The sequence below is a fragment of the Meleagris gallopavo genome, chromosome 9, assembly GCF_905368555.1.
Source record: "Meleagris gallopavo chromosome 9, MGAL_WU_HG_1.1, whole genome shotgun sequence".
NCBI lineage: Eukaryota > Metazoa > Chordata > Aves > Galliformes > Phasianidae > Meleagris > Meleagris gallopavo.
Window position 1 is genome coordinate 16,944,385 of NC_139412.1, and position 24,935 is coordinate 16,969,319.

Genomic DNA, 24,935 nt, shown 5'->3' on the forward strand with positions numbered 1-24,935 from the left:
AAAAGAAAGAAAAAAAAAAACAAGTTTTTGCATAGCTTTGATGTATATTTGATTGCTCATGAAGTGAAAATGGAAATCACTGTCTATGTAATCAACGTGACTCAGGGCCATGTAGTGGCAATTTATCAAGACTAAGATGTTTCCTCCTTCCACCTTCTCTTCCTTTTGTCCCTTGACCGTATTCAGGTCTGGAGTTTGCTTTTAATTAGAACTGCAGCAGCTTGTGGACCCCGTGCAGTTAGAGGTTCCCAGCTCCATGGCCTAACAGCCATGGAAATGCACGTTGTTCTTCGTTTGAAAGGCAAGAGAGGCACATGCTTGGTCTGGATGAAGCTATCTGCATGACAGGAGCTCTTCTGTCTGTCCACAGCAGCAAAGGACTGTTGGTCATCATAGCTGAATTTTGGATAAGCCAGAATAGTCACTGACCTGCACCTTCCCCATGTGCTAATGAATGCACATCAGTATAATGAAGCATGATGTAAGAGCCCCAGTTCTCAGCTGAAAGAATTGAAGACTGATTTGCATTTCTCTCCTGTACTGGTGTACCAGCACAGAGTTTGACCATATCTCAGAGATGCTGTGCGATGTACATAAAGCCTTTTGCAAACCTCTGTGCTGCCAGCTCCTACACAGACCTCGTGGGCTCTGTCTCCACCTGCCCATGTAAATCAGGACAGGGACTGGGCACTGCCCTCTTCCCATCATGGGGATGGGCATCGCCAACAGCCACAGCTGCTGTGTGATGTGCTTCCCCACAGGAGGGAGTTGCTGTTTTTGCCACAGAATTTGCCTTTCTTAAAGGAAAACACAAACCTGTGGCTGTGTCATAGAAGTGAATGTAAGTGTTAGAGCTGCTCCTCGCTGTTTTATTTTTTTTTTCCTGTTTGAGTTTTCTTTCTCAGTGGAAATCCCATTTAGCTTAAGCTTGCTTTTATAAAACATAACCTTAAGCAAAATTATTTTACTTGTGGTGCTTCTTTACAACATTTTTTAAGTTGAACTTAACCTTCCTGTTATCACTTTAGTGGGGGGAAAAAAAATTACCACTTAGTGAGAAGTTTTGTCTGCTTTCAGATTACAGCCTGGTGAAGATAGGAAACGCTGCTTCCCAGTGTTTGCAGATTCCTTCTATCCCTGCAGCAAGCCTCTTTCTGCTTGTTGTTACAAATAAGGGATTCCTCAGGTCCTCTGTTCTGGTCTTTTCATTTATAGCACACCAAGCATTTCATATTATAAGCTAGTTAGTCTTGTTTTAAATTGAATTGCTTTTTTTCCCCCCCCCCCCCGCTTTTTTTTTTAATCAACGCTTATTCTAAATGTTCACTCTTCTGGTGGTTAAAATACATCTTCATAGCTTAAATGAATTCATGGTCAATTATAGCCACTTGTTCCAGTGCCAGTAATGTCCCTTAGCTGAAATATTATTCTCTTAAGTGAAGATGACTTTCCAAGGGCCATAGCCCTTCCTTCCCGATGTTCCCTTGTGTGACGCTGTATGGGCAGCCCTTTCCTTGGTGGGGATCTGAAAGTGGGTCAGGGCATTGTGCACCTAAGTAAATAATATTAAATGTACTGTCAGCTTTTCAGAGGTACTGTGGGGTCTTTCTAACATACTCCCAAAATAGTAGAGATTAAATCATGTGAAAATTGAAGAGTGAGCTGCAGATTTTTTATACAGGCAAGAATTATTAAAAATTCCCAAGACAACAAAGACTTTAAAATAAGACTTATAATAATAACTTTGCTACGGCTATTAAAAATTAAATTTGTGTATTTATTATCGTGTTTTCCTGGAAGACACCAATTGATCAAAATAAGCCTTGCCTTATTAAACGTTCAGAGCATTGTTTGGATCAGTCAGGGTAGATATGTTAAAGCAAAAAGTGCTGGACGGGGGTTTGTTATATATGTGCCACTCAGAACTGCCAAGCCTCAGGTTTGGCACTTGTGTGTTTCAGTCTGAGCGCGGTCACTTACTTACCCGTGTGCTTGAAGTTGATGTGTAGATGTTGAGGGTGAAAAATTAAGAGAGAAAAGGAGAAACCATTGGTGTGCCCCATGCACTTCAGCAGTAGGCAGTGTGCACATCCAGCCTTTGCAGAATAGGGATGGTTCATGCTTAACATGGCAAATATGCAGTGGCTGCAAGCCTGTGAGCTGCTCAGCTGAAGCCTAGGGTTTAGGGATAGGAAACAGCCAGGAGAGACCGAGCCTGGTGATTCCTGGGCAGTGGCTCTGCAGAGGAGCTGCCTGTGGGAAATGGGCCTTTCTTGTGGAGCTTCCACTAGAAACTTTCTTGCTTTTTGGCAACTGCTGTGTGGCACTTTCTTCAGTAATTTAATGGAATGTTTTGGGAGAAGGTACTGAATGTGACTTTTTTTTTTCCCCCCTCAAACAACCTCAACCCACTTGATTTAGGTTGAAGAAAATAAAACATGTTTCAGAGACGCTGCCTTAATTTTTTAAACAAAAATGCATAGACGTGTATTTCATGTAGGGAAAAGCATCGAGACAAGGTGTTCCTGTTTGGGTATAAGAGGTTTATTACTCTTTTCACCTGAAACTGAATTTGAGGTGAGTTTACAGATTGTTTCAGACAACCAGTAACTCAATTTCTTCTCCTTTGTAAACTAATTTGTCTGAAAAAATTAACTACACCCCTGCCTTGAATACTTGATATCTGCTCCGTCCTCAAACAGTGTTGAAATGGAATTGAAGTCTCTTAGCTTCTGTTCCTTCTCATTATGTTTGAAATAGAACAAAGCCACATAGAAGCACTTAGAAAGAAACAAGCCAAACAAAAGAAAACCTGGAAAGGGTGAGATCTGACAATGAAATGGGTGGATGAAGAACCTACTTGGCAAACCCAGCAGTGCGAATGAATGCTAAGAATCAGACGCCCTACTGTCAAGCTACTACACCCAAAATCTGGCGACTTGGACATGGCTGTTTTGTTTCTGATCCTCAGAGTCATCCCAGTAGCACAAGTCATAGAGAAAGAGCAAAGATGCCAAGGAACAAGGTACATAGGATGGTTATCACCATGCTGCTAGTGCTTCTGCTTGCCCTGGCTGTGCTAGCATGTGAGACTGCAGCCTCATCTCTCAATGGAAACATCTTTAGAGGGGATGTACTTCACTGTGGGGATTCTGACTGGAAAGCTTCCTGATCAGAAGGTTTTCCCTGCTCTTAAAGCTGTGTTCTCCCTGCAGCAGTCTAAAATGAACTGAGTAATGTGAGACCAGGCCTGCAGCTATGCTGTGAATAAAAACTGCTGATGGCAGGCCTGTTCCATCAGGGCACCTTGTCAGAGCCCCTGGCATAAGTCTCACCTTCCTGTCCAGAGGGCCTCGGCCTGGTCACAGTGAGCGTGGAGCTGCCTGTTCCCCTCGTGATGCAGATCAGGCTCCATTGAGTGAGGTTCTTAAACCTGAAAAATACAGCTGCAAAGTAATCCTAGTTCGTTCATTTCCATATCAAGTAAACATAAATCCTATTGCTAAGTCCTCTGTTCTAGAGCTGTAGGCTCAGGGCTGGGTTCTCAGGGGATGGTGATTGCCTGAAATGTAGTTCACGTGTTATTAAAGGAAACATCAACATAAGCTAGTCAATGAGGGAGATATGGTAATTTCTGATGGAAGTGTTTGTCAAGTCTGCGGGGAAAATACAGAGGAAGAGATGGAGGGAGAGAACCTGCTGTTTGGTACCGCTATGCTGAAAGTGACTTAAATTTGGTATTACTAGCAGAAAAAAGTATCATGTTTTAAATAAATGGACTGTACATCATAGGCTGCTTTTATGTAGCAGTTTGGTGCTTTTGGTGAAGTTTTGTGTTAAGATGTAACTAAGAATACTTTACAACATTCATAAAACGTACTGTACTTTAAGGAGTCCAATCCTGTTCATGTCCATAGAAGCAGAAGCTTTGCCATTGACTTCCATGGAAGCGAGGTCAACTACAAGATGGTCAATTAAACAGGACACCAAGAATAATCTGTTATCCCCATGATATTCATTTTCACCCTGTCATGTTCCTTTTTGCTACTATGACCTTCAGTCTTGCAGAGTCAAATGTTGATTACTCCAAACCACGATGCAACACTGATGAGAATACAACTTACAAGGCAATGATCTGAATCAAACAAGGTGGCACCAGTGGGCAGGAACTTGGTCTAGTACAGTGGGCTCCTGGCCTACGCCTTGGAGTGGCTTTGGGCGCCCTGTCCATATAAATGCTGTGTAATTTTAATATATCCGTTAATGTGCAGATTTGAGAAATCAAAGTAATTTTAATAAGATCCAGTTGATTGTTGATATTTTAAGAATAATGCCATTGTAGCTTCCAGACAGATATTTTGCTAGGAGGGGGAATTCGCATTGGCTTGCTTTTCCAGGTAGAAATACATAGCTTTAGATCTATCATGCAAATTGAAAACAAAGAAAGGGCCATTCTCAGAGGAACAGGAATTCAGTTATGAAGCATGTATATCACAAACCTTGAAAATCTTGACTTGCAGCTTCCATTGAAAAATGGAGATGTTTGATGCAGTGACAGATAATATACTATACTGCATTTTCTTCTTCTATTGCTGTTTGAATTGTATATTTAGTGAATTAGTCATGATTGATGATAGTGTTTTAAGGACTTGCTATGTCTTCCCGGGAAAAGATGGCATATTTTAACTATATTAATGGTTTGAGACTTAAGGATAGCACCATATATTTTTGTAATCTTTCAGCAGCGAAGCCACAATTTATACAAATGGATTCACTCTGTCTTTAGCTCAAGCAACTCTGACAAAATATGTCATTTGAAGTAATGTTGCTCATCATTCATAGACACAGGGGCTTAAGGCTACATTGCTTTGATATGAAATTGCTATGGAGTTTTCCATTCCTAGGAAGATCAGTATGTGCTGTTAATGATAATTTAACTGCTTTCAGCAGTTCCAGATTAGACTTCCTTTGAACAAAAAAGTGCTTATTTACTCACAAAAGGAGTTACACTACCTTGAGAATATTCAGGAGAAGAAAAGAAACATTCCAACTGCAACTCAGATATACCTAAATACCAGCTCTGGAGCAGTTAAAAAACAATGCTAGTACATATTCAGCCAGAATAACCTATTTACAGTACGGCGTCTTAGATGCCTTTATGGCACGTTGGTAGGGAGCACATCGTTGCAGAGTAATGTCAAGAGCTGGGAGAAGTCTCTGACTTTGCGTGTTAGCTGAAACCTAACCATTTTTGGTTAAACACTCCTTTTTGTTGAGATACCAGTAGTGCACCTCTGAGGATGTATCCCTGGATGGGTAACAGTCAACAAAAGCGCAGTGCAAAATGTAATTTTTAGGAACAGTGTGAGAGTAACAGATTAGGATAGATGTTCTACCTTAAAAGTGTTTTGAGCATTACTACTGCACAGTGGTTTTGCTTTTGTTATCCAATCCTTTTACAGAGCCACTGTGAATTTGTTACTTAAAAATCAAACAGACAAACCCAAACCTTCCTTTCTCTGTTTCACCTAGCGGTTCTGTGTGAAGCAGTGATATCATCTGGTTTGTAGATAAGTGATGGATCTCTATACGGTGCCCAATTATCAATGCGCTGACGCAGAAGGATTTTATTTAATTACTAGTTAAAATCTTGGAGAAAAAGACCTACAATCCTGTATTTATAGCGTCTCCATATTACCCCATTAAAAAACTTGCTCTGTAATTATTAATCCAGACAGTGTTCACCTCCTGAAAAACTGTCATGCTCTTTAGCAGCACCTCTGATGTCTCTGTCAGTTGAAAATGAGGCCTTCTAATTCTGGAAAACAGAACTGAAGTAAAAAAAACTGTAGATGAACAAGGCACAATGTATTTTACTGAGCATTCTGTGAGCTGTGGCAGGAGTACTTCATAATTATGTATCAGGTAAGATAGAAAGTGGCAGTCAAATAGTATGTTGAGTTTTGTTTGAATCATGCAGTTTAAATGTAGTGGCATTTACTACCTAGAACAGATTGAATCGTCTTGTTCTCTTGTTGAAAATGTCAAAGCAGAATCTCAAATTGCTTCAACACATGACAAACAGAAGACACTTTCAGCAGGAAAACGAAGTGTCAGGCAGGTTCGTTACAACAAGATGACACAGCTCTGTGAAAAATTTCTCAGAAATTACACTCCTGCTGCAAAATGTCTGTCCCCTGCTGGAGGAGTCAAAAGGGACACAAAAAGCTGGGTAGTGGATGGTCCCTGCATCCAGCGCTGAGGTCGCAGATGCTGAGGAGAGCAACCTCTGCTTTGAGCTCCTTGACCAAGAGTATGCGTGGTCTGGAATGCTGTAAACAACAGTATGCTGGAATGGGCTGCCTAGGGAGGTGGTGGAATCCCTGGAGATGTTCAGGAAACGTGTAGGTATTGTACTGAGGGACATGGTCTAGTGGGAGGCATTGGTGGTAGGTGGGCAGTTGGACTGGGTGATCTTTTCCAACCTTGGTGATTCTATGATTTCATGATCCTGCTGGCTGATGGGTGGGAGTTGTGCTGATTTCTGTCCTGGAAATCAGCTGGGGAAATGGCAGGAGGACAGAAAGCCCCACTCCAGGAGCCTGCATACTTGCCAGGAGCTGAGGCTGAACTGGGCAGGGGCTGGTGGTGGGAGCCCATTGCTGTGCAGGCTGTGCTCACTGGCTTGTTGTGCCTTATCTGCTGAGGCTGAAGAGGTGACTTGCCTTCCGCATGCTGTGTGTGCGGTTCTGCCTGAGGGGAAACTCACTGCTGGCTTGTTAATAAAAAATGGGGTGCTTGCTTTATTTTAGGAGGTTTGTTTGTTTGTTTGTTTTCTGCTTGATGTTGCTTTTGCTTTATGTCTCTGTTTTTTTTCCCCTTGGTGTAAAAATGATCTCCATCTGTTAAGAAAGGTTGGATGAAATATGCTGAAGTCCTTAACCGCTGGCGTTTGAAGCACCTGCAGGGCTGTTTTATCTCACATTTAAGGGGTGTGGCAGCTAGGTCCCCTTATTCCTGCAGCATGCATATTAACCTGTGCCTGAGCTGGCCGTGGGACAGGTACAGTCCCTTGCTCATCCAGCTGGCAGGGTTAGATTTTGCTCCTCTGTAAGTGCCCACTTAGCAGTGATCACGCCAATTCCAAACAAGTACAGTCCCAAACACATTTTTATGTTAATCTTCATGCTTTACCATTGCTTTTAGTGTTGCTGCAGTCTCTTTGTGTTGTGTCACCAGAACTTTATTTGCTCCTCTTGGCTGTGCAGCGTGTCACTGGGCTTGTTAATGGGACTCTGCTGAGACGCATCAGTGCGCACTGGAGTGATACGTGTCCTCGTGCTTTTCATACACAGAGCCCTGTGCAGCCATTAGGCACGTTTCCCTTGGAGGTTTGCTTGCCATTCTTTGAATCTCCACTGACCATTAAACATTTTAAAGTAATATGTTAGTCTTAAAATACTGCGATTATTGCCGCATAGTTGCCTCCTGATGCATGCGGGTCAGGAGTGTGCCCGCTGACTTTGGATGCGTACCATTTATCTGGAGCTTCTTTTATCAAAGCTCTGATGTTTCACATAGCATCCTTCTTAGAGGCAGTGCTTTGCTCATGTTTAGGGTATTTCAGTGAAAGTTATCAGATGAGAAAACCACCCTGTGTTTGATAGAAGCTGATATGAAAGACACTGGTCCCACACTGATCACCTGGGGGTTCTTCTGCTTCCTGTTAGCTAGTATTAATTCTAATGGAAGCAGCGAAAGCAATACCACTGACTCTGTAAATGCACTATCCCACCAGAGATTTCTGTGACTGTTACTTTTTTTGTTAATTCTTTTAAATACTTTGGCCCACATAAGGCAGTAAATTCCATGCCTGAACTATCTACTTCATTTCTTAAGGCATGGTCTTTCATCAGCTGCTTTACATTTTTTTCAGTCTTTGGTCATTAGGGAGGATAAGCAGTAGCAAGTGCATCTCTGGTGATTCCACGTGCTTATATTCTGCCTGCTGTTATTCATTTTTCCTCGAATCTATACCATAATGATATGATTCTGCCCAGTATTTTTTCTGACAGTGCTACAGGTATTTAATGGGGTTTAGTGGTGGAAGGTGGATGTTTGGACTGGATGGTACAGAGGTCTTTTACCAGTCTTGGTGATTCTGTGATTCTATGACATTCCATTTAAAAACTGTTCGCAGTATGGCAGCTTTGAAATTGTGATGCTCCTCATCAAAGAAGGCTGTGCTGTTACACCATGTAACATCTCATTATGTCCGAAGCACAAGTTCTAGATGTTCTCTACCGCATTCAAGACTTCAGGTAAAATACTTTTTTAATGCAGATCTTCAGTACCTCTGTCCTTGTATTTGAAAAGCTACGCACAAATCCATGGTCTGTAACAAAGCTTTTGACCCCGAGCTCAGGGAGGCTTGTGATTACCTGAGACAGCAAACCAAGAGAGGGGAATTTGCAGCCAGCTCCTGCTTTGCCAGGTTGGGGCGTGTGGCTGGAGCTGCTGTGGTGCCTAGAGGTGGCTTCTCCTGAATTATGAGAGAGCACCACAGCTTTGCCTGCATACAGTACATTAGATGATTTAATGTTTTGCTAGCATTCATCATCCACAATAACTCTCTTTTGATAAATCATTTCTAATACTGGGTTTTTAGTTTAAGAAAATAGTGGATTACTTTGAGTCCTAATAAAGTAACAGCTAAAATCCACTCCGTGATAGTTCACGTTGCTGGGGTAGTGCCATGGTGCAGCAGTCCTCTGCACACAAGTGGTCACATTGATCATGGGATGCTAATTGGTTGTGGACAGCAGGCTTATGGTATCTGACTTCAGGTTGACAAGTGATAGCCTTCATTTGCATGCAAAGTCTCCTGCTGTCCCTCAGAGATGAATGATGAGATCTGGCATTTTCCGTTACCACTTCTTTGCTTTTTTGTAAGAGAAGGAGAAAAGAGTTAAGAAATCCAAGATTTAAAATGTCACAGAATGTTCTGTGGCTCTCCTTGAAATGGAGGGTTGCTTCAAGCATCTAATTTCTGCCCAGAGTCCAAGAGAAACAGTATGAGTGCAGGTATTCTTTGTGTTCAGTACGCTCCATTCATTACATAAAGTACACTCCAGTTGAGATTTTCATGCATTATATTGCAGGAAAATGCAATTTGAGCTTAGAAACAATTTATTACACTTTTTTCGCTATTTCTCAGGAAACTCATGTTTGCTTTATAAAAAGAGGATACAAGACCCACATTTAGGAAGTGAGTAAAATGATCATGTATAATCTTATCTAGTCTTTGAAATTTATAAATGCAGGGAAACAGAAAGGTGTATTGGCAAATATAGGAGCATGGTAATTTGCTATCATCAGTGAGAGCCCTCTGAGCACAGACTTCTTCTACTTCCCCGCACCCAACCTGCAGAGGCAGCACTGGCAGTAACCCATCTCATCAATGCTATGAAGCACAAGTAATGTTTCATATCAAGAGATGCACTACAGTCAGCTGCCACTGGCATTTGACTTGTGTATTGCAGTGGTGTTAATTGTTCAGTGCTGTTCTAATCACTTTGTGATAGGCACCTTGTGGATTTTTGTCATCTGTACTTCATTAAGGTGCAATCTATGCTGCTGTTTCTATTCCACTTCACCAGAGTCCTCCTAAGTCATGTTCTGTTGTGTAAGTGCCAGCAGAATCCCACCATTTCACTTCCTACAGCCCTTTGCAAATTGACTGCCTTGTAAGAAGGGGGCAGATGGTCTTCCACAAGTCTGCGAACTGGAGGAGCCAGAAGGTCAAAAATGAAGTTCCTTTCTCATTAATATTTTCATAAATTCAGTAAAGATTGTGTAGCATATGATGCTCCTGCACTTCTCTGCGTAGCAGTCTATCATTTACAAGTGCTCAAAGAGCGTCCCGTGTGCAGTAGCTGAAAGCACCTCAGTTGAAGAGGCTGGCAGCAAGACTTCCTGATTTTGCACTTGGAAGTGCCACTTGCCATCATGTGTTTTAAACAGGGACCCTTTGCTACAAGGTCGTGCCTTGTGGCAGGAGATGTTGGAACAGCTCGTAAGAGTGGGACAGACCAATACAACTGGTCATTAAGGATGTGCCTGCTCTCAAAGTCAAAGGGGCAGCAGTCAGGGCCAGCTTCTTGATGCTGGTAGCATCACCTCTCCAACACGGGTCTATTCCAAGGCACTGAGGGCTTAACAGGTTAGAATCAACACCACCAGTCATGATTCAGGAGCATCTGAGTGCTTCAAAATTCATTTGCGTTGAGAGCTGTGTTTCAGGCTGTTCGTTAAAACTGTGATTGTGTTATGTCATAAAAAGAGTTCGTGTGATGAACGCTGATTATTTTCTGCTAATATAGAGATGCTAAACTCGTTCTTGCAGAAAATTGTCCCACAAAGGCAGGCCAAGCGGTGCCTTAAAGCGCTCTTAATCCTGGGTGGAATTTGCAAACGGTGATGTTTGTGGTGCTGGTGGCAGAGGGGAGGCAGCCAGTTGCTGTATCATTTCACCCTGCTGTCCCGAAAGATGCATTTCCTGCTTGAATAGTAATAAATAGAGAAAAACTCTTTGTCACTGGATAATGGCTGCTGGCTTCTGTGCAAGTTCTGAGTTTATTGAGTTTGAGTTTATTGAGAATAAGTGCTCAGCGTTTATTTTCAAAGGTGGAGACATTTATCCTTTGCCAACATTTTGTTGCAGTGGCTTTATTTCTGTTACAGCAAGTGACGGATGAAGGTGCAATCATTTTGTCAGCTTGATACTGCTGTGGTGCAGGAAAGGCTGCTCAATAGCTGAATGCTGAACAGTGCTTTGACTGACTGGTGGCACACTACAATATGGCTAATCAGGGAACACTGCTCCCATATAAACACAGCCTTGGAAAGCGGCATTTTTATGAATGAATTGCTTTTTGTGGTTCTCTGCTGCTTGTCACCTTGTGTGGTAATTTACTGCTGCGCCGACAAAACGAGGAGCGATCGCTGTGATCTGGGACTTGCTGGGGAAGATGTGTTAGAGGCTCAGCCCACAGAGGATACTCATTACGAGCCCGAGTGGGATCCTGAGCCTCTTTAGACAAGCTTTTAACTCTGCAAGTGCACAGTTCAGTCCCTGGCAGCCAAGGCTATAGCTGTCACACTTACATCTGCACAGTTGGCTCACACGTTCGCATAGGTGTAAGCAGCAACATAATGGATAAAGCAGTAGCAGGTCAGGCCTGAAGCATTGCTGTCAGCTGTTGAGAAATCTGCTGGCACAAGCTGCAATTTCAGATGAGCCAAAGGGAGTTAGGTGCATCTTTTCCAAACGGTGTAACGCTGCGCTTCCCGTGGCAGCACGTGCCCTCTGGTTAACATATTGACTTCGCATTTTGCACACAGTTCCGTCTTCATCTCTGGTGTGAAAGTTACAGCATCACCGCCAAGATTTTTAGCTGCCAAAGTAGATGTAAGCTATGCCTGGAAGCATGTGTATTTGAACTACAAGTGAACAAAAGCTTAACTTGGGGTATGAGCTAGTTTCAGATTAAAGACTTGGCATGCTGTTATTTGCCCCAGAGGATGCTATTCAAACACATCAGTTCTGCTGTCAAAAGGTTAGCCAGATTCTTGTTGGAATGATACTGGAGGCTCTGTGTTAATTACTGGTGGGAAGATGCCAGATCCTTTGATTGAAGGAAGTAGGTTGGCATGCAAATTGCCTTGTAGAAGATTTGAAACAATTTTGTTAATTCCCTGCATTCTGCTTCGTATTGGGATAATTGTTCCTTTCATCATTGCAAATTACATGAACCAATGTCCAGGAGGTACATTCATAGCAAAATCATAGAATTAGCTAACGTGCTTTGGGTGCATCACAACCAGAGAAAAAGTCATTATCCACACCAAGGAAGAAGAAAACCTTTCCCCAGTATTTAACTACTTCTTAGTCATATGAACGTACACTTTTACACTTCTGCCTTCAGCGCTCCTAGAGCTTTTTACGTGGTTTGGAAACCAGTTGGAAGTAGGAAATAGTGTAGGGAAATAGAGATGTGTCAGGTAAGTGACTGTGAGGGAGGTGGTGCTTGCAGAGGTGCGTGGCAGTTTCTCTGGCTGCTTGCCATCACTTAGCCCAGTCCAAAAGCTGTTTCTTTGCAACAGTTTTTTTATTTTTTTAGGAGAGCATAGGTCAGCTATGTTTGGTTATGGAATGAGATATCTTTGAAATGGTAGTGAAGGAGTGAGCTGCTAGTCTCTTGTGCTGCACTGGCACTTGGCTGCAGATCTCAGGTCTCTGCTTTTCTGAGGCACTTCACCTGGCACAGCATATTTCCAGTATCCATAGAGAAGAAAGAATGAAAGTATGATGTATTATGGGAAAGAAAATGCATGAGGATGAGAACTGCAGAGTTATCAGTGCACTAATTCGTAAGATGTTGTGTCTTGAAACCTCTTGAAGAAACCACCCCCGATTAACTGTGATAACTCAGTTATCGTTCTCAACTTTCTAGTAGAGTGAAAATAAGCCTAGGAAGGACCAACCCTTTGAGCAGTCTCTCTCAAACAGCCTCTGGCCATGTCCACCAAGCTTGGGAAGGAGGCACCAGTGTTTCCAGATGCTTCTCCAGGCTGTCATCCCAGATCTGTGGCTCCAAGTGATGCCTGAGGTAGCATGCCAGCTGTTACTGAGGGCAAAGGATGCAACCCTGTGTGGCACCCTGCAGACTTAATTAAGAGTCATAGAGCTGACGTGTGTAAACATAACCAAAACCATCCCAGCTTTTGTGGGGTTAAATCTTGGGAAGGAAAGTGAAAGCAGAGAACCCCCTGGAGTGCTGTGTTGTCAGGCCCAGTGCCCTGTGAAGGTGCCTCTGGCTGTGTGGCCCCAGGCACTGATGCTTTGGGGAGCATCTCATCCTTGTTCCAGTGTCTTCCCCATAGAAGCATTGCTGCTCACAGCAGCCTAGGAGCATGTCATATTCCAAGGGATCAGAAAAACTTGTAGACAGCTCTATCCCAGCTCTTCCTGTGGCAGTTAATGAGGTATTCATACTTCTTTGCAGAAGTACTACTGTATGTTCTAATAATAGGAAGAATGTATGCAGTGCACTTATTTGTTACAGTTTAGAGTTGTAAGTGAAGCAAGAGTTAGGTGAGAGCACATAATGCTGCTGGGTTTATGAAGGGTTGATACAGTAACAGCATTAGCTTTTTGTTCTAGCTTCACTTTTAGCAAGGCTGGAACTCAGTGCCACTATGATCTATAAAATTATCCAGAGAACTTAAAGGAATTTATCTTAGAGGAATTTGCATTTGAATGAAGGTTGTTTATGGATTTCTGTTGAGTACAGAGATTGTTTTAGATTAGAATCCCTTGCAGCTGAGTATATCTCACTTCTTCTTACTGCTTAAGAAGGACCAATAGTGAATTTCGTGAGATGAATAAGGAATCTTATGTCTGACCTCCAAAATAAGGATGGCTTTTCTTTTTTATAAACGTAAAAGACCCAGTTAATTGCCTTTTAGACTCAAAATCCTTTTGGGCCATTTCACTTCTGCTATGAAGAGCTCTGACTGGCTGCCAGATTGTTGTAATGATTGCTCTCCAAGAACATCATGGCAAAATAGAACCACTTAAAATATGACATACAGGAGCACATTTCAAAGCCTTCCAAAGACACAAATAAAGCTGGAGGAAGTTCTGCTTGGGTTGGGCTGTGAAGGGTGCAGAGTGAGGTGTGCAAAGAACATAAAGCAAGGGAAGACTGAATACACTGGTGCAGCTCAGGTACAGCTACACTGGCACACACTATGATTTAGTACCAGAGGTGAAAAGTAATAATACAAGGGAAGTCTAAGGGTAGAAATGCAAGCGTGAAAAACTAAGGAGAAGCCAATGTGATGGTGATATAACAAAAAGTGAAACTCTGCTGAGGCTCCTTGCAAAGCATCAGTGGCTGCACTCATCTGGGATACTCATCTTGTAAAGGTTATCTGAGCTTCCTTAGTTAGAAGTTTTAGTTCAGTAGTAGCACTGGGTAGGGACATAGTCTTGTTTTGCCCTTCTTTGTGCCTGTTGCTGTATGAATGACTGACAGGCTGTGTTTCTAGTGGTGTTAGCACTGGTTAGCTTATCTTAAAAGTTCCTGTATGGTTTTAGATGTAGCTGCATAGCTAAAAACGTAAGGTTTGTACTTGCCTGGGTTGTTTGCCATGACACAAAGATTTTGAAGGAAGGAAAGGAATTCAGGACTGCCTTGGCTCTAACTTGTACCTTAGCACCAAGGCCCTGGGTTTATAGTCCTATGTGCAGGGTAGGTGTCATCTCTGGAAGTCTGAGCAGCCTAAAGCATCTCTGTAGTATCGATCTCAGTTTCCTCAGGGAAGGTAATGGTATGTCATATCCTGCAAAGCATAGGAGAACATGTTTTTTAGCTTCTCTGTGAAGATTGTCTCCTCTGTTAGGGAGTTTAGAGTGGCTGGCACATAGGAAGGAGGTGCTGGGAGCCCCCCGCCGAGCCTCTCCACTGTGTTTTCCATGGATAACCGGATGCTGTACACAAAAGGGATACACAGCTTCTCCACAGACAGCTCCCGCTGTGCAGCAGTGGGTCTGCCACACGGACATCACAGGCAGATGTCCTTGTCCACAAGATCCTGCAGGATGTGCTCTGTGTTGAGCCAGCCCAATATCTTCCTACCAGGCCCAGAGCACAGCTCGGCCAGCAGCCACAGCATGGCCATCTTCTTCCCAGCCACGATCTGCCATGTTTTGCAATGTCCCCGTGGCCTTCTTTCCCTTGGAGCAGTAGGGCAAGCCAAGCTGGGGTGGGCCTGCATGGCACTGCAGGTGAGCAGACAGGGTAGCTGGAGCAAAGTCTAACTTGGGTAACTATGTTTTCCTGGGGAAAAAGGTGTCTGGGACCAGCTGGCTCCATTTGGTGATCAGTGGCTAGCTAGAGATGGAAGGGGTTTTCTCTGGAGCAGTGGGGAGAGCTGTGTGGTTAGTGTCCTGTTAGCTGTCCTGACTCCTGTGCTTACCTAACTACAGTCTGTTATTTTTGGTATGAGAGATGGCTTTGTTCCTTTGTCAGTTCCAGGTGCAACTGGATACACATCAGAGACTTTCACCCCCGTCTGGGTATTTTTTTGCTTTATAAAACCACTGGGTGTCTGCAGTGCACTTAGCTCCATGATGCAGGGCTGCAGCCAGCAAGCTGATCTCAAAGTGGGTGAAGCGGCATGGGAAAGTGAGCAACTCCTGTGTCAGAATAAGGCTGTCTTCATGTGAGCTTTCCTCCTCCAGAACACGCCTGGAGCGAGGCTTGGGCTGTCCTGTCTGCCACTAGGTGCCAATAACGTGCTGTAAGCAGGACCAGAAGCTAAACTGCTTCACTTATGGCCACGCTTCTGATTTGTCGGTAAGAAATGATGCGACTGTGTTTCACTGTGTGCCAAAAATGATGATTGCTGGGCTCCTCCTGCCTAGCTCTATTGCTCACTGTTTTCCTAATCATGGTGTTGGGCAGGGCTTTTGCTGTGGCTCCCATGCTGTCCAGAGCATCCTATCCAGCATGAAAGTGAAGTGGTGGTAGAGATCAGGCTTTGAGAAGCTGAGCTGAGGCTTGCTCCCTTTCCCACCTAGGGACATAATGAAAAAATGACTGTTGGCCCTTTGTTGATTGCCCCCTGTCTCCAGACCTTGCCTTTGCCCCCTGCCGGGCTCCCAGCTCTGTGGCCCACAACACAGGAGGCTGCATCATGAGAAGCAATGTAGCAACGGCCTGCCTAAGAGCCTGCTGTAGTAGGTGGCTTATTGTCCCCAGTGGCTCTAGAAAACAGTCTTGCAAATGTTAGGACAGGCCTTGCTGTTAACGTTCTGTGCATGGCACTTGACTCCATAAATTGAGGCAAGTGTTCAATGACTTGGAACTATAAAAATCTGAAGATACAGCTCTGTGTTTTTTTAAATTTGGTTCATAATATTCAAACTTACCAAACCCTCAGTTTGAGGTCATTATACTAGCATGTTGTAATTGTCCTTGCAGCCAGCAGTTTCACCGTGATCTCAGAATCACAGCATGGCTTGGGTTGGAAGGGACCTTAAAGCCCCCAGTCCCACCCCCAGCAGGCTGGCTGCCCCCCCAACTCAGGCTGCCCAGAGCCCATCCAGCCCAGCCTTGGGCTACCACAGCAGATGGGGTTTCATGATCCCTTTCCCGCTCTGCTGGCAGTGCTTCTGAAGCAGTGCACCAGGCGACCACTTTCCAGGCTGCAGGCACGTGCTGCTGCTCTTATCCAATTTTATATCCTCCAGTAAGGCAGCTGAAGTCAATGGAAACACACTGTGGAAATGTGTAAGCTTTTATTTCTAAACCCTCAGTAACAATTTTTTCTGTCTTATAAAGTATTTGTAAATCCATAGCTCCATGTGGGAATGAAAAAGAAGTTGAGGTCCCTGTTCATTTTTGACTGAATCCACCAATTCTACCTATTCCTGATGTTACACTATATTTACTGCTGGCTCTTTGGTCTGCACTAGAAATCTGGAAGCAGAGCAGAGCCCACCTCTGCCCCAGCAGAGTTACATGAGGAATTATTTTTTCTGCTTACATGGTTGCATGTTCCTGGCACTTGGCTGGCTCCTCATCCTGTTGGCCAGGCACTAGCAGCTGCTGGAGGGCTGCAGCTGGGGCTGGATTAGTCCCTGACAACACAACAGCACTAAATGACCTCCAAATTTCTCCTTTTACCATCATTGCTTTGGGGCAGTGGAAAGGTTGGAACCCCAGCCCTCTCCTGGCTGCCCCAGGGATGCATTCAGCCCCATCCCACTCACCTCACCCCCTTCCCCGTGGTGAGGTCAGAGGTGGCACAGGGGCCACAAAACAAAACTTGTTTGTCATGTGCTGGAAATGTGTCCTTATTTATTTATTCCTCCCCAAAAAAGCAGTGTAGATGCAGCTGAATTTGTGTCCTGGTGGGTGATGTGTGATGCTGTGATGCAGCAGCTATCAAGCAGGTATGAGGTGTGCTGGGGAGGTGGGGGAAGACAGAAATCCAGCTCCTTTATTTTTGCAGAAGTAGAAATCTGCAGGTACGTGGGCCTCAGATGTGTGTGCAGAAGTGCAGGTCAGTGCCCAGCATCTTCTGTACCTAATGCTGATCGACACACAAGCTCTGGGCCACGGGAAAGACGTTCCTCTTTTACTGGTGATGTGTGGGGAATTGTGAGGATGCTGAGCAGGAGCAGAAGGGTTAGAGGGTTCAGGAGTCGTTCACACATGAAGGAAGGATGCCCTGGTCCATGAGGTGTGAGGGCACCGTGTTGTAGTTGGTGTTGGGGTTGATGTACATGGCCACGAAGGACATGGGCAGGCAATGGCCTCCTGCACCGCCGCCATCATCTCCCACCCCAGGAACTGAGCCACCTTGGTGAGCTCCCAATGGGGAGCCTGGGGCATGGGCCTGTGCTCAGCCCTGGCTCCATCATCAGCCTTGGCCCCTCACTTCCTTTGTGTCCTCGTGGGAGAGGCCTAAGATGGGATGCTCCTTCAGTGTTCTAGGTTGCCACTCACACGGTCAAAGTGGGAGCTGTAGGCAACTGCATGGGGAGCATGCATGAACATCAGCAGGTGGGAGGGCACTGTCAGGTTTTCTGTGCGCACCCATGAATGCCCTCCTGCTTCTGCCAGCTATGGAGTCCTCCAGTTTCCACATCCATGGGTGACGTGATCCTGCAAGGCAGTGACCCCAGGACATGCAAGTGGGATGCCATCATCAACCAGGTGCCATGTTAGAGTTTTCTGCCCCTGGGCTGATGCTTCCAGGTAGCAGAGTGGGGCACTGGTTGCCCCCTGGTTGGAGGAACCAAGTTGGCCAGAAAGGATGGGGGCAGGCTGGTGTTTTGGGCTGCTAGTAGTGGGAGCACTTTTGATAGACACCATGCAGCTGGCAGGCATGCAGTCCCCTTGTATCATGAAGACCTGTATCCCAGCTGCCATCTTACCCAGTTCCTCCTGGGGCAAGGGAAGCACAGTTATGGATTGGAGGAGGTGTACCAGGAGGGACCTAGCAGAGATAAGGGGATGACCAGCCCTACCAGGATCTTGAAAGTCATCATGTACTGCTAATACTGGTCCCTCTGCAGATGATCTATGCATGGCACAACACCAAAGTCACAGCCATCTCCTGTTGCTAGTTTAGGTTGATGGACTAGCTGCTGCCTGGGCTAAGGGCAGCTGTCAGTTTGATCTAACAGAGTTCTGGGCAGGCTCGTTTCCTATCGAATTAAAGTGCTGAGACTTCTGAGGAGGAGGGCAATTTTGCCCTAGTCTTTTACAGAAAAATTCAAATTCACAGAATCGCAGAATTGTAGGGGTTGGAAGGGACCTCTAGAGATCATCAAGACCAACCCCCCCGCCAAAGCAGGTTCCCTACACCAGGTCGCACAGGTAGGCGTCCAGGAGAGACTTGAATATCTCCAGAGAAGGAGACTCCACAACCTCCCTGGGCAGCCTGTTCCAGTGCTCCGTCACCTCACCGTGAAGAATTCAGTGTATAAATTCAGATCAAATAAATTATAGTGATGAATTTTTAACAGAAAAAGCTTTCTAGTAAACTTGAAGTGTTTAATTTCTGTGATGCAAGATGTTATATTTATTTAAAAACAAACAAACAACAACAACAAAACTTCTTTTCTCCAGAAATACTCAGTCTTTTATTTCAAGGTAGCCCAGACTTATACAACTTAGCTGCATGGTCTTGCACTGAGCTCTTAAACTGGGTCACGAAGATGCTGCTCAGGGCTGTGCTGCTCAAAAGTACTGCTTGTCATTCTCTGTCCTCAAGTAGTCACCTGGCAGGAGCAGCCTGGGTATTGTTTCCAGATCTTGCAATGGAGAACAGAAGGTGGTGAGGTCCCAACTTATTGTCATGGATAATCTGACAAGTGGCTCAGCACCACACAGTCATTCTCTCACTTTCTCCCTTCCCAGTGGAATTGGGGAAAGAATCAGCAAAAACAAATAAACACAAATGAAACTTGTGGATTGAGATAAAAAACTGCTTACTAAGATAGAGGAAAAAGTAGAGGAAAAGAGGAAAAAAGGCTGCCCAGAGAGGCTGTGGATGCACCGTCCATCCCTGGAGGTGTTCAAGACCAGGTTGGATGGGGCCCTGGGCAGCCTGGGCTGGTATTAAATGGGGAGGTTGGTGGCCCTGCCTGTGGCAGGGGGTTGGAGATTCATAATCCTTGAGTCCCTTTCAACTTGGTCCATTCTTTGATTCAATGATTAGAGTTTTTATATATATGTGTATGTGTATAACAAGTGATGTGCAAGCAATTGCTTCCTACCTGTTGATCAATGCCCAGCTAATCTCCTGGCTGCATCCCCCAAACTCAGGGCTTTTTCAGGTTTCCTTTCTGCAGGGTGTCACATGGAATGAAATATCCTTTTGGCCAGTTTAGGTCGTCTGTTCTGGTTCTGTCCCCGCCCAGCTCCTTTTGTCCCCTCATCCCCCTCACTGGTTGGGCAGTGCAAGAAGTAGAGAAACGGAACTGTCTTGGGCTCCATACAGCTGCTACAGCGTAGCAACAACTAGAAACATTGGTCTGCAGAAGAAATGTGAAAGCACTTGTGTTATCGATATTGTTTTTCTTCTAAAACCAACATACAGCATCGTGCCAGTCGTCATGAGAAAAACAGCTGAAACTAAGACACTTATGCTTTGAAATGAGCATCCTGATGCCTCCACCTATTTGAGTGGGAGTATAGGTGAGGTGTGAAGCTGCTGGGACTCAATGCACAACATTCTGTGCAAGTTTTCTTTAAGAATCTAAATACCACTTTGGGAAAACTTGAAGACATGTTGGGAATGGTCACACTGAAATGATTACATGGACATTGCAAATGAGTTAAGCGTGTTAACTGAGAAATACTTGATCTAGATATTATATGTAGTTTAAGAGTTAGAAATGGAACTTCTTTCTGTGCTTTGTTTAAGGATGTGAATTGAAATCATTCATTTCCCTGAATCAGCTGCCACTGCAGCCACTAAGAGTTCAGTACTGCTTTGGCAGCCTAGCACCTAAGCAGCAATACCATGTAATAAATGTTTACATACCACCAAGCCTACAAACATTTGATTGCTTACATGACAGAGGTTTTCTTATCCAGTTATTTGTCTCAATTTTTCCATTACATTTTCTCATTTTGTTTTCTAGCTTTACTCACAGACAAGCCTCCAAAGCCATTGTTCCCCATGGAGAATCAGCCAACTGTTATAGATGTCCAGCTGGGTAAGTCTCCTTCTGGGAATAATAGATCCTACACTTCCACTCTGGTAGCAGATAGGAAAATTGAAAGTGCTAAGAAAGCTTTAACGGCATTGTTATTACATGCAAATCAATTTGCAGCTTCTCATTTATAACTGTAGAATTCACTGCCATTGCAATTTGAAGGAATGAACTTGTGTAACATCAGGGAATGGCTGTACTAATTGGTTACACAGGGTATTAAATGTAAAGTTCTGCTGTTCTCTTTAATGTATGATTGATAGGCTAACATATGTCTACATTGGAGTGGTATTGATCAGCTGATGTTCTCCCTAAGACAAATAGTCTCATAAAAGAAATGCTGATTCCTTTAAAAGTTAATGGAAAACAGTACATTTTCAGGTTGTTCTGAAGAAAGGACTTTTGACAAAGATGCTTGTATGCTTTTCTCACTCCTGTTGTATTTTCTTGTGTGATTGCATATCCTTGACTCTCAGCTGGCAGCCTGTATTTTCCCTTGTGTTGAAAGACTGTTAGGAAGTTCTGCAAACTTTGGGGGAACTGCGAGGCATCTTGTTGCTGAATTGCTTGGCTTTGAAGCTTCAGAGGTTTTTTTTTTTCAACGTCTTGAAAATGGATTTCTAATTTTAAGCAGCATAAGCGGAATTGCTGTTGAGGACTGTGGTGCCATGAATTTGAACTACAAGAGATGTCTTGTAGGCATGGGTGCACTGTGTGCTGAAGGTGCAGTGTTTTCCTTCCTCTAAAGCTTGATTCTCTTCCTCTGTTACACCAAAAATTGGTTAGGATTCAATGGTGGAACGGTGTTTAAAGGCAAGCAGAGTCAGAATGGAACGTGTAAGGAGGCTGGTAAGTGTGGCAAAGCCTTTTGTCTGGTTTTCTGACATCAGTTTTTTAAACTAGGTGCCTAACATTTTCAGCATAACACTGGAGATGCCACGGAATATTTAAAAACAAGGCTGGAATTCCTGAATGTGATGGTTGAATTGTGGCAAGAATGTGAATAATTTGTGCCCTTTCCTAAACTTATTCTCACATACCTGAATGGATCTGGGAGGCAGGCAGGACTTGCACAGGGAAGGCAGCAGCAGATCTGGGCTGCAGCCAGTGCCTGCTGAGTGCTGCACACTCAGGTGCCCTTCCTCAGGACCTGTGTGTAGCTGAGCACAAAGTGACCCTAAAATGAGGAAATACTCCATGGTGGGTCCAAGGCCACAATCAGAAACTCACCAAAACTAACAGCAAAGCAGTCTCATCGAGGTTTGGATCAGCCCCAAAGGCTGAATATGGTCCCCAGGTGCAGCTTCTTTAAAGTCAACTTGCTAATGATTTCCCCTGGGAGCGTGCCGTCCCTGCACGCAGCTGTGTGATAGAGGCACTCCGGGTGCACTTTCATTGCGTCTTCATTTCCTGCTCCAAGTTCCATCAGGACTCTGTTGATTTTGTACCGAGTTTCTTCTTTCTTCCTACGTGAAAACATTTTGTTGTGACTGATTAAAAAGGGTTTGATTAAAATAAATAAGTAAGTAAGATGGAAACAAACAAAACCCTTTCTCTCCTTGGAGATATGGCTCCAAAACAGGATTTGGCAATATCTCCAGAGCGAAATATAAATCTTGCATCATTATGTGCTGAAATGTATTCTATTAGTTGTCCTCTAAGATCAGGGAATTTACATATGGTGCTTTTATTCTGATATAATAATGCATTTGGTTGTTGCCAGTAAACCATATTATGCTGTAAATGTTTAATGTTTGTGGAAGAACCTGAAAGATTTCTGTGATATACAGTGAAATTCACCGTACACCCCTAATTTTAAATGGCCGATAAATGGAGCTGGAAGGGTCTCAGGGAACACTTCAGCTTGTGGGTGGCCCTGGAGCCATGCTGACCTCTGCTGTGTGCTGCTGCCCCACTCCGAGCACCGGGCTTTGTAGGAAAGAGAATCATTTGGCTGCAGTAAGGTAACAGGATGGAGTTCTCTGTAAGGTCAGCTGCTGGAATACTCTTTTGAAACCTTGCTAAGCTCCTTGGAGTTTTGAACAAGTGATGTTCTTCTGGGCTGGATTAGGCATGAAGACAAAGTTTGTTTGAAAAGATGTGTGTTTTAGAGGGCCTGCAGACCTCGGGGTTGAGGCACCCAATAGTGCCAAATGCTTGCTCTACCCGTGGTCCTGCAAGTGCGAATGCGCCTCTAAACTACAACAGAAATGGAGGTTAATTCATCTGCTTGTTCTGCAGGGATTATTTTAGATTTCTATTGGAAAGCTAATCTCTAAAGAAATGGCTGTCTTTGCCTTATGAGATTTATAGTTATTCTAGCATTATTCTAAGCAAGGAGCGCAGTGCAACGCAAAATCTTCCTAGAACTCAGGGCAGCAGCCTGACTATTCAGCAGCTTATTTGACCTGATTGCAGACTTCAGAACTCACCTTTTGGCTTTCACGTTTTGTAAGAAGATTCAAATGAAACTAGTTATGCGCAATTCTTATCAACAGTGGATAAAAGAATTTCTTTGGGCTTCAAACATAGCCCAGAGCCAGCCTTGTTCTTAAGGAGCATGCATGTACTTCTTGCTTGTTCCTTTTTCCTTTGGAATTTGACAGAGATCAAAACCTTGTCAAGGTTATAGAGAAGCAGAAGCTAGTATTTGCGTCTTTCTTGTTTTCTGTATCTGCTTGCATTGGAGAAACAGGGAGGGAAGAGAGATGAACACAAAAGAGAATCCCAGAGGACCAGAGAAATAGTCCAAAACAATTTCACTGTCTTGGATGCTTTGGCAGGTCAAATAATTACTTCAACTCTGGGCAAACCTAGAAAATAACAACTGTTTATTTGTTTACTGTTCATTTGTTTTGTACAAGAAGGGGGAATAAAACAGTACTACCAAATTGTTTGTTTTATAGCTTCTGGCATTGGGACGATAGTGTGGCAATAGTACTTTATTGCACGATAATACAGAGGGTTGAATCTTATATCTTGAGTGAATGCTTTTGCAAATATGAGGTTAATCTAATATAATATCATCTGCTTCCCGAGAAGGATATTCCCTCTCTACAACTCCCTGAAATGAGGTTGTGGCAAGGCAAGGGTTGGCCTCTTCTCCCACATGACAGCATTAGGAGAGGGAATGGCCTCAAGTTGCACCAGGAGAGGTTGAAGTTGAAAGCTGGGACAAATTTCTTCTCCAAACACTGATTAGATGCTGGAACGGACTGCCCAGGAAGGTGCTGGAGTCACTGTCCCTGGAGGTGTTCAAGCACCATGGAAATGTGGTACTTGAGGACATTGTTTGCAGGGTGGAATTGGTGGTAGGTGGACGATTGGAATAGCTGTCTTTTTCAACCTTAATAATGATTCTATGATTCTATATTCCTGAGTTACTTCCATAGATCAAAACCTAATTTGATTGTCTGAGGCAGGAAATAGCGTGACTTCAACAGAAGGCTCTGGAGACAGCACTGAGTAAGTTTTTTACCATAAATCCTTACTTTTCTGTTTTCAGAATGTGAGTGTCTCTCTTGGTCTGAATTTGAACTTAATAATGCTTATGTCAACGTGATTCAACGTAGTTGTTCAAAGATTTGTTTTTGTATTTATTCTGTTGCTTTAGCAATATAAAACTAACTACCAACATGGATTGTTCATACTAAATCAGAGAGGCTAAGGAAACCCTGATATGACTGGGATTTTGATCTTTTCTATATCAGAAGTCTTCAGACTGTGGTACAGTAAGCACACTCTGCTAATTTCTTAATTTAAATTTTAAACTCATTTCTGGCTAACTTTGTTCCCCCTTAGTTCTTTGTGAATGTGGAAAGAAAGATGAGCAACCCTTTGCATTTTGATTACATGGTTACTAGCTACAAGCTAAGGCTTTCTGTTAATTCTATAATGCTACACAGTGATTGCAATGTTAAGTTGGTCTTTTCCTTGGGAATATTTAGTGAGATCTAGGTGAGGCAGGAGTGAATGTTCATGTCTGTATTAAATGTGGTTGTATCATCTACTTTTAAATTGGGAACTGGCTTTGTTTTCAGACCTTTACTTAAGAAATGTAGCAGGAGAAAGCAAACCAACAAACATCTATGTTAATTTCCTGAACAAGGAAAATATCAAGGGATTTACCTCACTGACTTCATGGTATTTTCTGTGTCTAAAGATGCTGAGGGAAGCAGACATGCATTTTATGAGGATTCTCATTTTTCCTAATAGCTGACCTGTTCAGAAAGATTTTGTTTCTAAAAGATTTAACAGTGCAATTCCTTGGGACTAGTTATTAAGAAGATCAATAGTAAGAGCGTGAACCAAGCATGAGGGAACATGCAGAGTTACTGTATCTGCTGACAGGAATGGGATAGAATAAAAATAGTATTAAAAAAAAATAATTGTGGAAGGTCCTTTGTGTTTGAAGCGCTGGCTCCATGCTCTTCTGGTGAGACCCGGAGCTCTTGCCACTGTCTGAAATGGTGGGGCAGCCCAGGTACACAGCTGCAAAGTGTTCTTGGCCCCGGTGGGGTGGGCACAGGAGCATGCCAGGCTGCCAGGTCTGCTGCCTAAGTGCATGGAGCTGCTGCAGCTGCTTCTTCTGAGAGCTCGTCACTGCATCAGGCTTGGAAGGATTTTCTTGGGA

At 43.8% G+C, this 24,935-nt stretch overlaps 1 protein-coding gene across 8 annotated transcripts in view; it reads left to right on the forward strand.

The window, feature by feature from the left end:
* The window catches only part of IL1RAPL2 (interleukin 1 receptor accessory protein like 2), a 335,542-nt gene that overhangs the window by 222,728 nt on the left and 87,879 nt on the right, over nt 1–24,935 (forward strand). For 6 of the 8 annotated variants that reach the window (XM_019618318.3, XM_085230493.1, XM_085230496.1 and 3 more), the window contains 2 exons: nt 20,231–20,305; nt 21,089–21,151. The exons of 1 other annotated variant lie outside the window; for it this stretch is intronic. In XM_019618318.3, the coding sequence (XP_019473863.2) occupies nt 20,231–20,305; nt 21,089–21,151 (138 nt within the window). The remainder of the gene's footprint in view (nt 1–20,230; nt 20,306–21,088; nt 21,152–24,935) is intronic. One more of the 8 variants, XM_085230495.1, reaches the window with a different exon arrangement.